General features: G+C 46.1%; 1 protein-coding gene across 1 annotated transcript in view; it reads left to right on the top strand.

The window, feature by feature from the left end:
• wwc1 (WW and C2 domain containing 1) overlaps nt 1-15,409 on the top strand; it is a 42,721-nt gene extending 27,312 nt beyond the window's left edge. Inside the window, exons 8-22 of the mRNA XM_085364727.1 lie at nt 270-340; nt 647-892; nt 2,458-2,547; nt 3,514-4,169; nt 7,913-8,030; nt 8,215-8,385; nt 8,827-9,019; nt 9,211-9,303; nt 9,893-9,942; nt 10,063-10,261; nt 10,493-10,663; nt 10,740-10,832; nt 11,895-12,125; nt 12,327-12,445; nt 12,553-15,409. Of these exons, the coding sequence (XP_085220853.1) occupies nt 270-340; nt 647-892; nt 2,458-2,547; nt 3,514-4,169; nt 7,913-8,030; nt 8,215-8,385; nt 8,827-9,019; nt 9,211-9,303; nt 9,893-9,942; nt 10,063-10,261; nt 10,493-10,663; nt 10,740-10,832; nt 11,895-12,125; nt 12,327-12,445; nt 12,553-12,619 (2,568 nt within the window). The 3' untranslated portion in view covers nt 12,620-15,409. The remainder of the gene's footprint in view (nt 1-269; nt 341-646; nt 893-2,457; nt 2,548-3,513; nt 4,170-7,912; nt 8,031-8,214; nt 8,386-8,826; nt 9,020-9,210; nt 9,304-9,892; nt 9,943-10,062; nt 10,262-10,492; nt 10,664-10,739; nt 10,833-11,894; nt 12,126-12,326; nt 12,446-12,552) is intronic.
• The last annotated feature ends 532 nt before the right edge of the window (nt 15,410-15,941 follow it).

Genomic DNA, 15,941 nt, shown 5'->3' with positions numbered 1-15,941 from the left:
CCCCGAGCCGGAGCGCGTCCAGGGCACGAACTCGTTGATTATGACTGTTCGCCATAATTAATTGTCAAATATAATCCAGTGTACTTATAACTCCACAGCTAGTTTCTTTATTATTTTCTTCTTCTTTGGTGTGTCAAGATGGTCGAACGCTGTTGTTGTGGAACATTAGTGGAAGTGGAATCTCACACTGTCCACAGTTTTCAATGAGTGTTGTCAGTAAAACGTTGAGTTTTAACCTCCATCGTGCTGTTTCGTTTGTTTTCATTCAGTTCATGACCAGCAGCAACAAACTGGCCGAGAAGGTTCGTGTGAGCCTGAAGTACGAGGAGGCCAAGAGAAGGTAACCGTCTGTCTCTCACACTGTCAGCTGATTCAAATGTAGAGCTTAGATAATGATGAGGCTGGAGGTGGATACTAGAAGGAAACCCCTCAGAATCTCTGAGATGAAAAAGTCTGATCTTCAGCACAAAAATGTGAGATTTAATCAAACTAGCGAGACGTCGCGGTGCATTTAAAGTCTGTTTGCTCCTGATAATCTGCCTGATTCTGGGCTTAAAGGTGATTTTAAAGTGTTACGTTTGTTTACGGCTGGAACGACGATTTCTGTTGAAAAAGCTGAAACTGTTTCCTTCGTTTCCTCTCCCAGGATCGCCACCATCGAGGTGCAGATCGCCAAACTGGACAGCGAGGCGTGGCCGGGGCTGCTGGACCCGGAGCGGGACCGCCTCATCCTCATCAACGAGAAGGAGGAGCTTCTGAAGGAGCTGCAGTACATCAGCCCGCGGCAGCGGCTGCAGCCCAACGACGCAGAAAAGCTGGAGTCCGAGAAGAAGCGGCTGGAGCGAGACCTGCAGGCCGCCAGAGACAACCAGAGCAAGGCGCTGACCGAAAGGTGATTAATGTACGACTGTAATGAGAACGTGTGCTGCAGGGTGAGCGCTGACACCGCGGCTTTCATTTTTTCCTGACTTTTAGAACCAGGATTCGGTTCCAGTCGTTAGTGTGAAAACGCACTTTACCAAAACTTTGTTTGTGTGTGATGCGTTCAGGGAGCGTCTGGGTTTGCAGGTTATACTCTGCAGGTTGTCAGCGTCCTGCTGTGTGACATTTGTATTTTCTCGCCGTGCTCGGATAACCGTTCCTCCTCCTGTGGTTTGCTGCAGCAGGACTCGCTGTGAGTGCGGTTCCCTCGGTGTACCTCCTGTAATCTGGAGGCGGTATAAAAAGCACAAAGTCGCAAGCTTCAGTGTGTTATGCAACTCCAGCGGGGAGTGATTTACCTTTGCTCGTCATGCACGGTGCAGCGATGAGGAACCTCGTGCACTTGCAGAGGGTGCGGGGCCGGGAGCCGATCCGCGGTGGCGACCTGTACGAAGAGCCCGATGGTACGGCAGCACCTCATCAATCACCTGCTGGTTCAGTTCCTGAACGCATCTGCAGAAACTAAAAAGCAGCTGCAGCGTAAAGGAGGTCAGAGGTGATGACAGGTGTGTGTAAACAGCGTCATTATGTCCTTACCAGCTGGTGATGCAGCTGACCTTTACAGACGTCAGCCCTCCCCAAAGAGCATAAAGTATCTCCTCCTCCTCATCATCATCAGTCCCTTGCATCCCTCCTAGCCTCGTAGCACCACTTTCACATTTCCTGAATACCACAGACACCCCCCCCCCCCCCCCCCCTCCTCCTCATCCTCCAACAGGACTCCTGTTGTTCCTGTTCAGGTCAGACTCTACCTGAGCTCAGACTCTCTTTGTGTCGCGTCTCCTGTTCCTGTAACCTGAGAGGCTACACAAAGAACAAGAACCTCTTTTAGTCCACCTTCTCCCCCCCTTACACACACTCACTCACACACACACACTCACTCACACACACTCACACACACACTCGCACACACACACTCACACACACACACTCACACACACACACACACACACACACCTGCAGGTTCTGGTTAAAGATTTTGGGCGGTTCAGTCTGAGTGTTGCTCAGGTCTGCCTCCATGTGGACAGCAGGGTTTCTGCAGCTCCTTTAACAGCTCCTGAAATGTCCTTAATGCACATTTACTAGTTAAAACTAGTTAAAACTATCTGAATGCCTTTGGTGGAGAAGCACACACTGTAAATAAAAGATGTCCTAGCTTTATTGTGATAAGACGGTGGCGAGAGGACGGAGAAAGACCTCGACCTGCTGTAAGCGGCCTCGGGGAGGACGTCACCCTGCTGCAGGGGTTGTTAACATGCGGAGAGAAGATGGCGGTGTCTCCATGGTGTCCTGATCCTGATGGCGAGGAGTCAGAGGTTTAAATAAAAATGTGTAAAAGGGAGACGTCTGTTTGCACCGAGGCTGTAGATCTCCTTAACTGCTGCAGATTGTGTGGCGTTCAGGAGCTGCTGTCGGCATCGATTTGTTTCTGTACTGCAGAAACTAAACGGCGTCTTTGTGTTCTTGTTGTTTCAGGCTTCGTCTTCACTGCAAGAGGAACAAGCTGGTCAGAGAGCTGGAGGAGAACGTTCGCCTCGCCACCATGCTGCACACGCAGCTCAAGAGGTTCGTGCTTCTCGTTGAGCTCATTAAAGATAATTAACACGTCTTTAAAGTTTACGATTACTCAGAGAATGATGGAAGAATCTGCAGAAGTGAGACTGAAGTTTCAGTTTCCACAGTTTTTTTTTCAAAATAAAGGCTCAAGACAGAATCAGGCATTGAATATGTTAAACCAAATGGGCAGAAATAACAGGAAGTACATAAAAGTGCGTTAAATAAGGGAACGTAAAACGGACTCTGTGCTCTGTGTCACTCATTTTAAGACCTTATTTATAAAAAGACATGAAGTAGAAATAAGGATGCAGAAAAATGATGTGGATCAGTGGAGCAGAAGTGTTTTTGTTAAATGTTTGTGTCGTGGTTTGTTTCTCGTTGGTGGGACAGATTTCTCTCTGCTCGCTCTCAGCGGGCGGTCGACAGATGGAAATATTCGACCTTTAGCGGCCGAACGTTTCCCACGGATGAAAGCGTTTGTGTTGTTATTCTGCTCATATAAAATCAGTGCCGTATGAAGCTCAACACCACAAGTTGAGCGCTGTCGGCTTCTCCGTCTCCTCCCGAGTTTGGTGGATGTAACAGGACAGGAAGTGCGCCGCGTCCGTGTCAACGAGCCGTCACGCTTTAATTAGCTCGTCGTCCAGAGGCCGAGGTGGAGCGACGAGGACGACTTTTATTTATCATGAAGAAGTCAAAAAACGAGTTTTATTGTCCACAGTCGTTTCAATTATTCAAAGAAAAGAAGCAAAGCAAACAAACGTCAACCAAGACTCTTTAAATATGTTTTTGAAATCATAATGAAGCCGAGCAGCGGGTTAACGTTTGAGACGTAGCGCCGCAGATACGAGAAACGGACTTGTGTTTGTAGATGCAGGTGAACAGACTCGCGCTCCAACGTTGACACGATTGCACCGATCGGCCGACTCACGCGTCATTGTGTCTGTGGTTAACTTCCTCCCTCTTCCTCCTCAGCCTGTCGGCCAGCACCCTCTCCTGTTCGTCCGGCAGCAGTCGAGGCTCTCTGACCTCCAGCCGCGGCTCGCTGGCCACCACCTCCAGCCTTGGCTCCACCTCCTCCCTCAGCTTCACCGACATCTACCTGGAGCAGCCGGAGCTGGCCGACCCGGACTTCCAGAACAAGCTGGACAGCCTCCTGCAGGAGGGCGTCCAGGGAGGGTACCGGCCCTCCAGCTCCATCACCACCATACACGAGCACGAGGTGGTGACCGGCAGCGGCACAAAAGACGCCGGGAGACCCCAGAGCAAGTCGGGAGGCACCGGAGGAGACACTGGAGGAGGCACAGGGGCTGGCGTGGGGGCGGAGCCTTCCAGGATCCAGGCCCTCAAACTGTCAGAAACCCCGCGCTCAATGAACTCCTTATCCCCGCGCTCGTCTCTCTCCTCGCTGTCTCCGCCGTGCTCGCCCCTGGTCACGGACGCTACCTTCCTGTCAGGCGAGACGTTCGCGGGCCAGTCGGGGGGCTCCGGGTTGGGCCTCGACCTGGAGCTCCACAGCAGGCTGGCCGAGCTGGAGCTCAGGCTGGACTCTGAGGAGCAGCGTCAGGAGGAGCAGGGAGGTCCGGAGGAGAAGCAGAACCACCACGGCAGGCTGGGCGAGGAGGTCAAAGGTAAACAGGAAGCAGCACGATTACACAGCACGATCTGTCTGATGTTTTTAGTCGTTGTTGATCCCAGTCACTGATTCTGGTTTCACTTTGAGTCCTGCTGCATCAGCAATCACACGAACTCCTCAGGCTTCAAAAACTGGAAGCACGTCTTCATCTCACTGAGGACGAACGCTTTTAATCCTCAGTGTTGCTAAGGTGACAGCGAGCCGTCTTTATAACCGCCCGCCATCAGAAACTAGAATGAAAGCTGCGTGTTTGAGTGGAAACGTGACTCTTCATCAGACCTGTGGAGCCTCTCAGCCGCTCAGCAGTCAGGTCTGACTTGTAAAACATAGTCAGGAACGAGTCGCTGTGACAGAGGCCGCTCTTGACTTCAGAGAAAAAGCTTTATTAGAAAGCCCGACTCCAGGAATCCTCCTCCTCCTCTCAGTGTGCGTGATGAAGAATCTAATACTGTGTGTGACACCTGACGGCTGCTGGCAGCGATGAGGAGGGTGGAGGTGAAGGTCTGGAGGGTTTAGGGTTGCAGCTGTTCAGTCTGAAGCTCGTTCTCTGCATCAGGAGACGTGATCGCTGTGATCGCTTCATTGCTCCAGTTTAATTTTTCAGGTATAATTTTGACTTTTATTCATTTTAAAACTAAATAATTGAAAAACTTTTTTTCCAGGTAAATCAGTTCAGTCTTTAAAAAAAGACTTTTTATGATATTTCATCTTCTCCTCCTACATCCTCTCAGTACAATCTAGGGCTGCTCAATTAATCGAATTTTAATCACGATTACGATCTGGGCTTTCAACGATCATTAAAAACGACTGAGCCGATTATTAGCTCCTCCCTCATGCTTTACTCTCGCGCTGCTCCGTGTGGTAAATCGAGCGCACCGCTCTCCATTTCGAACACGCGTCACAACAATTAAGAGGACCCGAGGGAAGCTCGGAAAGCTAAGCAGAAGTTATTTGGAGAGGAGAGTGACTGCCGTTGGTTGAAAAGAGAGGTAAAAAAAACAAAACTTCAGTGGTGTGGAAACATTGTGGGTTCGCGGAGTTAGACGTGGATCAAGTAGACAGTGTGTAAACTTTGCTAGGATGTAGTAGCTGCACCACAGAGCAACACTGCAAAGTTCACTAAACATAGATGTTTACATTTTTCATTTATTTCTTATATTGCAAACATTTGCACTGTTATCAGTATTTGCACACTATTTTATATTATTTTTTAAAGTCATTATTCAATACATTGTTATTGTTAACCCTTTAAAGCCGTCAGAGCAGCACGCTCCGTTTTGCCTAACTATTTTTAAATCCCTGTAGAACCTGAACCGTGTAAGCTAGCGCAATAATTTGTTTTGCATATGAAACCGGAGGAGTTGTACTTACATCTTATGCCATCAGCTTGTCCTCGGTCATGGTTTCCTTCCACATAAAGCTTTGCAAAAAGTGCATAAAAAGCACTTGCAGCAACAAAAACATAATATTCCAGAAACACGCTTTGCCGATCCATCAGCTGTTCTTAACACTTCCCACTTTGAAAAAGACGTCAACGGGAACTATCGCATTTCCTGCCCGAAACCAGAAGTGACGTCATTTTCGCAGAAAATCTAGTTTTTTACTTGTAGGCCTTAAAAGCCTATACTGGTGTTTTTATAAGTCATGTTTGACTTTTCTGAATAGTTGCTGGGATGCTTAGAACTCGAATTGCACTGCTGGAAATAGTTTATTTTGATGCACATGCTGTTTTCTTTGCAAATTTGCATCATAGGATTGTTTTTTTGTTTTTCCTGCAGTATATAAAAATTGCTGTATCTCCAAAATAAAACTATGAAGACACTCAAAATAAATTTCCTGTTGTTGTAAACTATTTTTTGCAACTTTTTTTGTATTTAAAGTTTTGAGGGATAAACCTCTTAAATTTCTCCAAGTAGAAATATATGTAAAAAAACAAAAACGATTTTCAATTTTTTTGTAGTTTATTGCACTTGTTTGCAATTAATGTTGTTACTATGGACTTAATGCATACATATTATTAAAATATGGGCTATAACAGTTGTATTGATGTATAGCAACTTGAAATGCTCCCACAAATGGCACTACAACATGTAAAAAAAAAAATAATATAAGCTCTGGCGGACTTGGTTCTATAGTAGGTCTTAAAGGGTTAAATAAATATCGTCAAATAATCGAGATCTCAATTTCAGTGAAAATAATCGTGATTATCATTTTTGCCATAATCGAGCAGCCCTAGTACAATCATTTGGTTTTTTCCTGTATTTCTGATGCGGCCGACAGATGCAGGATTTTTAGGCTGACGTTTGTATTTGGCGACTAAAACATTCGATATGTGGGACATTTCAGGGACATAAAACACAAACATCTTTGCCTGACGCTTGTTAGTGTCGTTATTAACGAGTCCTTTCTGGGTTTAATCCTGTTTTGCTGGATTACTCGTTTGCTCGTTTACGCTGTGCCAGCCTGCAGCAGCAGCAGGGCGCCCTCTACAGGACAAATTATGCAACATCAACACCTGTAACACGGTTCACGCATGTTTCTCCCGTTTCTTCTTCTACTCTTACATTTTTTTTTATCGGCTGTTATTGATGCTGATACGATATCGATATCAGCTGATAGCCTGGTGCCGGTGTATTGATCAGTTCTTATTTCTGATCCCTCGTAACGTCATAAATACCGGAGAGAGCAACATTTTCAGGGTTTAGAAGGACACTTCTGAGGGTCTTGTCTTGTGTTTTGGATCAGGCGGGGCCTGTGGGCCTGACGTGTTTGTTTTAGGACCGAGTGAGTCGATGAATGTGATGTTTTCACGTTTCACTCCCCTCCCAGGCCCCTTTCTGCACCTGAGCGCTGACCTACCTTTGCTTTTGTTACCGGCTTGTCTCTCTCCTGATCTGCTGTCGGCTCCGACGTCTTTCGTGGCGCTCTTGCCTCCACCTGAGCTCGCAGACGTCCCGCCATGATGTCAGACTGACTGGGACCAGCAACGAGGGCTTTAATGGGCAAAAATTCCCCAAATCTCTGCTGGACGTGACCCCTACCACCCTCATCTCCCTCCCCCCATTTACTTCTTTATTTGAGTTTCACTTAAATAGTTAAAATATGAAATAACGCCGCTGCGAGAGACACTTTTAACTTCAGTGACGGTCGGTGTTGTTGAATAATGTGTTTAACAATCAAGAAAACGTCAGATGAGGAGAAAAAGAAAGTTTAATTCAAATAAAAAAAGAAACAGTTTTTTACATGTTTACGTTTTTTGCAGCTTGTTGCACCTTTGTGTGGTTAATGAGAGAGCGGCAGTGAGAGTCAGGCTCAGGTGAAAGCTGCACCTGGTGTCTGGTTTCCTGCTCTTATCAGGTCGAAGCCACACGAGCCTGAAGCCTTTCTCAGGTCCACATCACATGCAGCCCACAGATTATTGATTATATTAGTTTGAATGTGTTGTTTGCAGTGCAGCTCCAGGCCAGGTTTGATTGGTTCACTTCATTGACCTCAGCTCAGGGATCAGATAGACTCGTGTTCAGGTTTCATCATTTTTCTCTACAGTTTGGACGTTTTAGTTTTGTACTTGCACATAAATAACACGAGCGGGAGTCAAAGACGCCACACGTGGTCGCTGTTTCTGCTTTTCAGCGCTTTATTGAAGGATGATTTTGAACTGTGACTCGTGCAAAGCTGATGGAGATTACAATTACACATCAAATTATTTATTTATTTCTCTTCTTTTGGTTTTTTTAGGCTCAGCTTCCGAGCTGCGAGGGACGGGGGCGGGGCCAAAGAAGATTGGGGTGACCTCGGCCGTGTCCGACGAGTCGGTCGCCGGCGACAGTGGCGTGTACGAGCCGTCAGAGCGCAAGTACGAAGGTTTTACATTTGAGGTCGTAGGTTTGTCCTCGTATTGTTACGCTTTTATTTTTCCTGGTCTGGCTCTTTGTTTCAGAAATTTAAAGTTACAGTTTGTTAATAAATGAGTGGCATTGGACGGATTTCCCATAACTGCAGCTGGAGGTTAAAATAACTCTGCGTGCTGTTTCCTGCAGACCCGGCCTCCCCGCTGACCTCCTGCTGAGCTCCTACGAGGACCGCCTGGCGCCCGGCTGCCCTCAGGTGCAGCTCGGCTTCCGTTACGAGGCCAGAGACCGGCGCTTCACCGTCTACGTCATGCAGCTGTCCAACTGCAGCGCCCTCTGTCTGCCGACCGACCAGAAAATGTACGAAGTCTCAGTCTGTGTTTCCTGTCCCTCGAACGTATCTCAGCAGGTTTAATGGCCTCTGCCACGCTGCCGTGTGTTTGAGGCGCTCAACAGAAAAACTCAATACGGTCGTTTTTTCTTTTCTACGGGGCAGTTTTATGGAATCGGATCTAAAACTAAAATGATTATTTACTGAGATCATAATGAACGTTAGAAAACTAAAATACGTGTAAGTATAATCCCAGAACACAGCCAAGCCGCTCCGCCTTTAGCTCCGCCTTTAGCTCCGCCTTTAGCTGATGAAGTAATAAAGTTAATAAAAAAGTAAACAAACTTTTTCTCCAAAGTAAAAAAACTAAACCAGAGGTTGATGCCATGGAGGCTACGTCCATCTTTAGTGTACAGTCTGTAATTTACATCGCGACATCATCGCGTGACCTTTGCCCTTTCCTCCTGCAGGTATGTACGCGTGGCGGTGCTTCCCTGCGTGGAGGCCACTCGCTGCCTCTTCCGAACACGCAGCTCGCCACCTCGAGACGCCGTGGAGTTCAACGAGGTGTTTGGCATGCAGATATCCCACAGTGCACTGCGGCAGAAGACCCTGAGGGTGGACGTGTGCGACACCGGCAAGTCGGGCCACGAAGAGTGTCTGGTTAGTTTCAGTTCGTACGTCACTGTAAAAAAAAAGGAAGATAATGTTCACTAATCATCGAGGATCTCACGGTTTGTTTGTTAAAGGTCATCAGCTGTTAATTAATCAGCTGTTAACGAGGTTCTTGTCACACACAGTTTAATACATGCTCACGCTCTCTCTGACTCCCTTCCTCCTCTTCCTCGCTGCAGGCGGGAGCTCAGATCAGCCTCGCTGACGTCAGCTGTTCGGAGGAGAAGTGCACCAAGTGGTACAACCTGCTGAGTCGTGTCTACCTGCCCGAGGTCAGCAGAAGCCCGGCGAGCGGCCCAGAAATGAGCCGTGCTTCGTTTCCTCTCCAGTTTCATTCAAAACTAATTCTTCTCATTTTAGTTCCCAGATGTCCTTTTTTCACATTTAGATGCTTTCAGTGAGTCACAACATGAGTTTAACGTCCCTGTGAGGAAATATTGATCATAATAATAAAGTCGTTTGTGCGCACATGAAGAAGGAAGAGGAAAAGTAACAGTTACAATTTTACACATTTCTGTCATTAAATTGATACACGAGTCAATAAAAAGGTCAAAAAGTCTTTAAAGGTGGAGCTGTGAGTGAGACAGAATAGAATGCAATAGAATAGAATAGAATATCCATCACCGAGCTTCAATCTAAATACATAAATCAGATTAAAGGGATAGAAAGTAAGACGCCATGTTGGTTGCAGTAGGGATATAAGAGGAATTCTACTGCTGCACAATCAGTGTGGAAAACTGTTCGGGACATAAATGCTGTGTGTGTTACGAGTGTGACGGGGATGTCGTTGTTGAATGATCTAAAAAATGTTTGAAGTGATCGGAGGATTAAAAAGTCCTGATGCAACTGTTTGTGTTTCAGACTCACGTTTCCAGCGGCGACCGAGCCGGAGGGCCTGAGGATGACGAGTGGTGAGTGTTGAGGATGAAAACCTGAGTGATGCAAACTATGAGCGAGCCTCGTGTTCAGTCTGAGGAAGACGATGGTGGCGTAGCGAGTAAGAACGAGTGTCTGTGGTTGGTCTTCATCAGGCATGGCGAGCCTCTGGAGGCGGACATGTTCGAGGACGACGAAGGGCACGGCACGGAGGGGGCGGGGCCTCTGAAGGACGAGGATGAGTTTTATCCCGAGAGCAGCCAATGGGAAGCAGAGGAGGAGGAAGATGAGGAGAAGGGGCCCAAACCCCCTCCTCCTCCGACGGCGGTGGCGGCAGCCGCCATCACAGAGAAGGTAACGTCATTTATTTCAGCTTAAAGGTCAACGAGCCGCTTTGTGTTTAGAGTTCTTCTTCTCTGATAATTGGGAACGCTGACATTTAAGCAGGGGAAGAAGAAGAATCACTTCCCGTTCCAGTGGACCTTTTTCGAGTTTGTTTTTAAGCAGAAGCAGTTTTAGAACTAACACTGTGACGGCGCCTCGGTCGGTGAGCGTCCTCGTTACCGCTGCGGTTCTCTCCTACAGGTGAACAAGGAGACGAGCATGGACAGCCTGCCGTCGCTGCATCACTGCTCCGTGGTTCGGCCCAAAGAGCGGCGCCCGGACGTCCGCCAGCAGAACCCCTTCATGAGGGGCAACACCATCATCCGCTCCAAGACCTTCTCGCCCGGACCTCAGAGCCAGTACATCTGCAGGGTAAGTGAGACCTACGCAGGATTTGCGCCGATGGTGACGCTGCGACCTCATTAAACGCTCGATTTTGTCCTCGCAGATTAACCGCAGTGACAGCGACAGCTCCACGCTCTCCAAGAAGTCCCCGTTTGTCAGAAACGCCTCCGAGAGACGCAGCATGCGCATGAAGAGGGTAAAGACTCCGCCCCCTCACCTCTGCATCACTGCAGAACCATTATACATTAGCTAGCGTCACGCCTACTTTGTGTGGCGGATGTAGACAAAAGAAAGTAGTTCCTTTGTGAGACTCGTCATTGAAGCTTTGTTGGTATTTGTTGAGTAAGTAACTCTGCTAAAGTAGCTTTGCATGATTCACAGTTCATAATAATCCTAGTTTATCTGATACTGAGCTTCGGTGCAGCACTGTCTATAATGAGCCATTTTAGCCCCTCCCCCTTCACCTGTGAGCGTGGCTGTTCACGCTGAACCGCGGGACGCTCGGGTCCCGTGTTTCAGCTTCAGTGGTGCGGTTTCTCTCGTCTTTCTGATCCTCCTGCTTCTCGACTTCTTGAAAGTAATACCTTCACATTTGCTGACCACATTAAGACAATTTGCATTTTGTGAGGCTTTAAACCTCCTAACGACTCCCAGTGAAGCGACTCTTAATATTTAATGACCGTCTGAATGTTTAATGCAGCGCTGACATTTGCCAGTTTCTATTAATTTAAAGTCGAGGCAGCAGCTTCGGCCTCTCGGGGCTCCACGGCAGCAGGTGTTGGTGACAGTATTTGCAAATAGGTCGAGGTGTTATTAAACACTCGGGTGACTTTTAAGCCCCCTCCAGAAATCGAGGACTTTACAGGCTTCATCGCTGATGGCTGCACTTAAACCTGCGCAGACGTAGCAGGACTGTGTGCGTCGAGCTGTGGTCCAGCCCTGGTTAAGTTTAGATCAGCCTCACCCTGATGTTTGGATTCTGTTAGCTTTGGGTTTGTTTCTTTATGCATTTTTCTTTCTTTGCCCTCGGCTCAAACTCAGCCTGTCTGACTGACAGAACCAGGCAGCAGAAGCACTGTGACGTTGTGAGTTTGTGCTGCAGCGGGCAGAAAGTCGATGGTGTTACTGTTGCACTCGTTCAGTTTCTGTCAGATTGTCTGTCACATTTTTAAGAGCTCGTCAGTTCATAGTCGATGATTTTCCAGCAAATTTGTGTTTTGTCCTCGGCACTTAACCCCGCCCCTTCATCCTCTCTCAGCCTCCTGTACCCGTTAAAGGTCTGGACGGGCTGCTGCGGACCTCTCTGGACCTGGAGCTGGACCTGCAGGTGTCCCGGACGCGGCAGGCTCGGCTGGCGCAGGAACTGCGGGTGCTGCGGGAGCTGAAGACGCAGCTGGAGAAGGCGAGGCAGCAGGGCCAGAAAGAGCTGCCCGCCTGGGTCCAAGAAGACGAACGCTTCCGGCTGCTCCTCAGGCAGGCCGAGAAACAGGTGAACTTACCGCCGAGTGTCCAGGCCTCCCGTGGAGCCTCTGTCCACGTGTTACATGGTGAAATCAGTGTCTGTGTCCTCGTTTGCTCTCAATGTGCAGATGAAACAGATAATCCTCTAGAGGTAGCTTTCTTTCTTTTTTTACTGTCACAGTATAGTTGTCCCGCTGGAATAAAAACTCTCTGCTTTTGTTCTCTTCAGACTCGAGAGGAGCAGCAGCAGGAGAAGAGGGTGGAGAAAATGATGAAGGCCGCAGCCAAGGACGTCCACAAGATCAGAGGCCAGAGCCGCAAAGAGGTCCCCGAGGTGCAGACCTTCAGGTACGAAAAGCACCGTCACCACCACAGATTCATTCGTGGGGCAGTTTGAAGGTGGCGACCTCATCGCGCACGATGATGATGTCACTGTTTGCTGTGTGTGGTTTCAGAGAGAAGATGGCGTTCTTCACACGAGCGAAGACCTGCATCCCCGACCTGCCGGCCGACGACGTGTAGAGAAGCATTTCAAAGTATTTTCCTTCCGGAGTCGTTCCCTGCTGTTCCCTCACCGACGAAGCAAACGTCTGGCGGTATTATGAAGAATTAAAATAAATAATAAAAATAACACTGATAATAATAATAATAATAAGTAGGAAAAAACCTTTGAAACCGTGGAGAGAGTAATTTTAAAGAGCTCAGCATTTCTAATGTGGATAGTCTTTGTTTGTAAATTAGCGATAGCACTGCTGGAGCTTTTGTTTTTTTCCTTTTTTATTCTCGTTTCCACTTTTGTTTTTGTTCCTGTTACTAACCGGCTGTTCTTAGACTCGTAGGTGTTTAAAATCATTCCAGCACAGAATCATACAGTCACACATGAGCATACGAAGACTTTTGTACTGAAAATGGCACAAAATCAAAAATGGTACTCAAAGGAAAATTCAGCTGCAGCTTAAAGATATTTAATATTGACCTTCAGATGATGTGGGATTAGTTTTTTATTATTAGAGTATTTTCTGAGCAGACAAACAGCACAGTGTTTAATTTTTGTATTTGTTTTTAAATGCGGCTCTCCCTACACAACAACAGTGAAACACTAAAACATGTTTGTGCAGACGAATCGCCGCAGTTATAATCCTTAAGATTTTTAATCCAGGTCAGGTTATTTTCTACACAGACGTGAAGTTTCTGCTGGTTAAATGATCAGAACAAAAAACAAGCAGCTGTTTCTTAGAGCAGGGCAGCTACAACTCCCAGGGTGCATTTCAACAGGAAGCATCCAGTCAGATTCATTTTAAGGAGACGCTAAAGATTAAGTAAAGTTAAATAACCTCAGATTATATCCCGTCCAATCAGGCAGGAGAAAGTTTTTGGATCATGTCCAATTGTCATTCATGTGCCTGTTTAAACCTTAAACATACCTTTGAGTTTTTTATGGCCCAGTGTCGATTAAATAGGTTTTTACTACGCTGTTAAACTGTAAGGAGGGCGTAGTAAAGTCCAGAGGCCAAAAAGACAACAAATCACATGTTATGGCTCATTTATAAAGAGATTTAATGCACTAAATCTACAGTTTATTGCAAAATGAGGCACTTAAAAGTTGCTTTTTTTATGTTGTGAACATAAGAGCCGGATTTTTAAAGTGACAAAGACCAAAACTGGAGCAAAGAGAGCCAAAATGCAGCATTTGTGTTCAGCTAACGCCGCACTTCTTTAGGTTTCCTGTGTGATGCATATTTATTATTAATCATCCATCACTGAGGAAATTCACCTGTTACAGCAGCACAAGAGTCAGGAAGAAAAAGTGAATTAGAGACTAATAAACATAAATACTATACAGGAGTAATTGGTACCATGTACAAATGGTACTGTAAACAGTGAAACGGACTAAAATACACGAGAGGACTGGAAGACGGCAACATTTTGCAACATTCTGTCCAAACACATTTTTTTTACTCTTAGTTCTATATGATGTCACACAGAGGGGATTTCCCTAATATGGCCATCTCAGGCTCCACCCAAAAGAAAGCCTTCCTCAAAGGGGAAGGGCTAAAACAGCTTCCTTCACAGAGAGGATTAACTGAGCGGCTGCACTGAGGTCCAGTGTGCCATAAAGAAGGATTTTTTTGAACTGTTATTAAAGCATAGCTGCTCTCTGTGAGTCGAAGAGTTAAAAATAAGCTGCCACGCTTACTGCCAAACTGACCTGGACTGAAATCTTAAGGATTATCTTCATCTTCAAACACTGGCACAAACTGTACGTTTTCTGTAAACTGAGCGACGTCGTGCTGACGGCACAGGTAGTCGTAGCACGTCAGCGTGGCCGCACGATAGCAGCTCAGAGGAGACACGTCGCTCTGAGCGTAATCCGTAATCATCGTCTCTCGTCACACAAACACATCGGTGTAGAAACAGCACTAACTCGCACTAACACTCAGGTAGTTGATCGGGTAGTTTGCACTTTAAGAAAGTTGAGGTAGAAGTTTGAAAAAAGAAAAACTTGATGTGGGTTTTTGGAAAGTTAAACGCCTGGAAACCTTTGCCTCACGCTGGAACGATTTCTGATTGTCGGAACAGGAAGTGATCTCAAACGCATTTCTGATGACTGTGAACTTGTTATTGATCGTATGATTGTTTGACTGGAAGCGACTGAAAAAAAACTGAGTCGTCAGCCAATAGGAAGACGGAAGTCCAGCTTTGCTTCATAAGCTCCTGCGCTTCTCTCTGATTGGCTGATCAGTTTTTGCAGTTTTAATTTCAGACTTCCTGCCCTCACGTTTCCACCTGTAACTGGATGTTTGTGAAGCATTCAGTTCTATTAGAACTGGACCTTCTGCACTTAAAACTGTTGGATGGTGTTAGTGTGGTGCCCCAGCAAAACTCAGCATGTCGCCTTTTTTTCCTCAGCTGGTTATTTAAACTGTTTTTCTCCTCGTTTCAGTCTGTTTGAAGCTCTGAAACGAGGAGGAAGACACATTCAGTGAACTTATCGATGCATTGAGCAGCTAAAGAGCCTCAGGAGTTGGTAAATATTAGAAAAACGTCACTCCCAAAGACTCCTGACACGTTCTATATAAACTGATGTTTAATGTAGTGTTTACATAAACAAGCAAACAGAAATCTGGCACAGGAAATTTTTTACTTTTCAGTATATGGAGGATTGAAGGTGCCAAAATAAACAAAATATGTGACTGAGTGAATAATAAAATGACATTAAATGTTCGAAAAAATAGATACATGTAGGTATTTATTAATTTGTAAAATGTGACATGAGTTAATATTTTTAAATTAATTTTATGCAGAAATACAGGGAAGGTCAGTAAACAGATATTTGTCTTACATTTTATAATTGAATGCCTTGAATGTTGAAGAATTTTATTGTTTTTTACATTTGTAATTTATTTATTAATTTGCTTGCTGTTCCATTATTATTTTGGCGGTTTTGATCCTCCATACTGGCATGTGTCAGGAAGTCTTCTCCAAAATAACGATTTAAAAAGTGGAAAATTCTTCACATGGAAAACATTTAACATGAATTCTAGATTATTACAAAATGTGGGATTATAAACTACCTGCTGAACATGGAGCAGATGATTTATTCAGGTGGTGGAGACCAAAAATGGAGCTAAAAATGAACGCTGGGCCTTGAATGGTCACTAAAGTGCCTGTGACTGCCTGATGTTGTCACTCTGTAGCTGCTGAATGCAGAAATAAGCGGCTGTCTATTGAATGTCCGACTTTCCTTCTTGCTGGGCCACCAGGCTGATGGTGTCGGTGCATTTTGTTCTTCGTGTTTCCATTCCCCGTGTAAAGAAGAACGTAGCTGACGAAAACCAAGCTG

Source organism: Diplotaxodon limnothrissa, linkage group LG10 (genome assembly GCF_057381915.1).
Source record: "Diplotaxodon limnothrissa isolate DT_005_m linkage group LG10, D_limnothrissa_male_GT1.1, whole genome shotgun sequence".
Classification (NCBI taxonomy): domain Eukaryota; kingdom Metazoa; phylum Chordata; class Actinopteri; order Cichliformes; family Cichlidae; genus Diplotaxodon; species Diplotaxodon limnothrissa.
The sequence above is the reverse complement of the archived record's forward strand: the minus strand, read 5'-3'. Positions and strand labels throughout refer to the sequence as shown.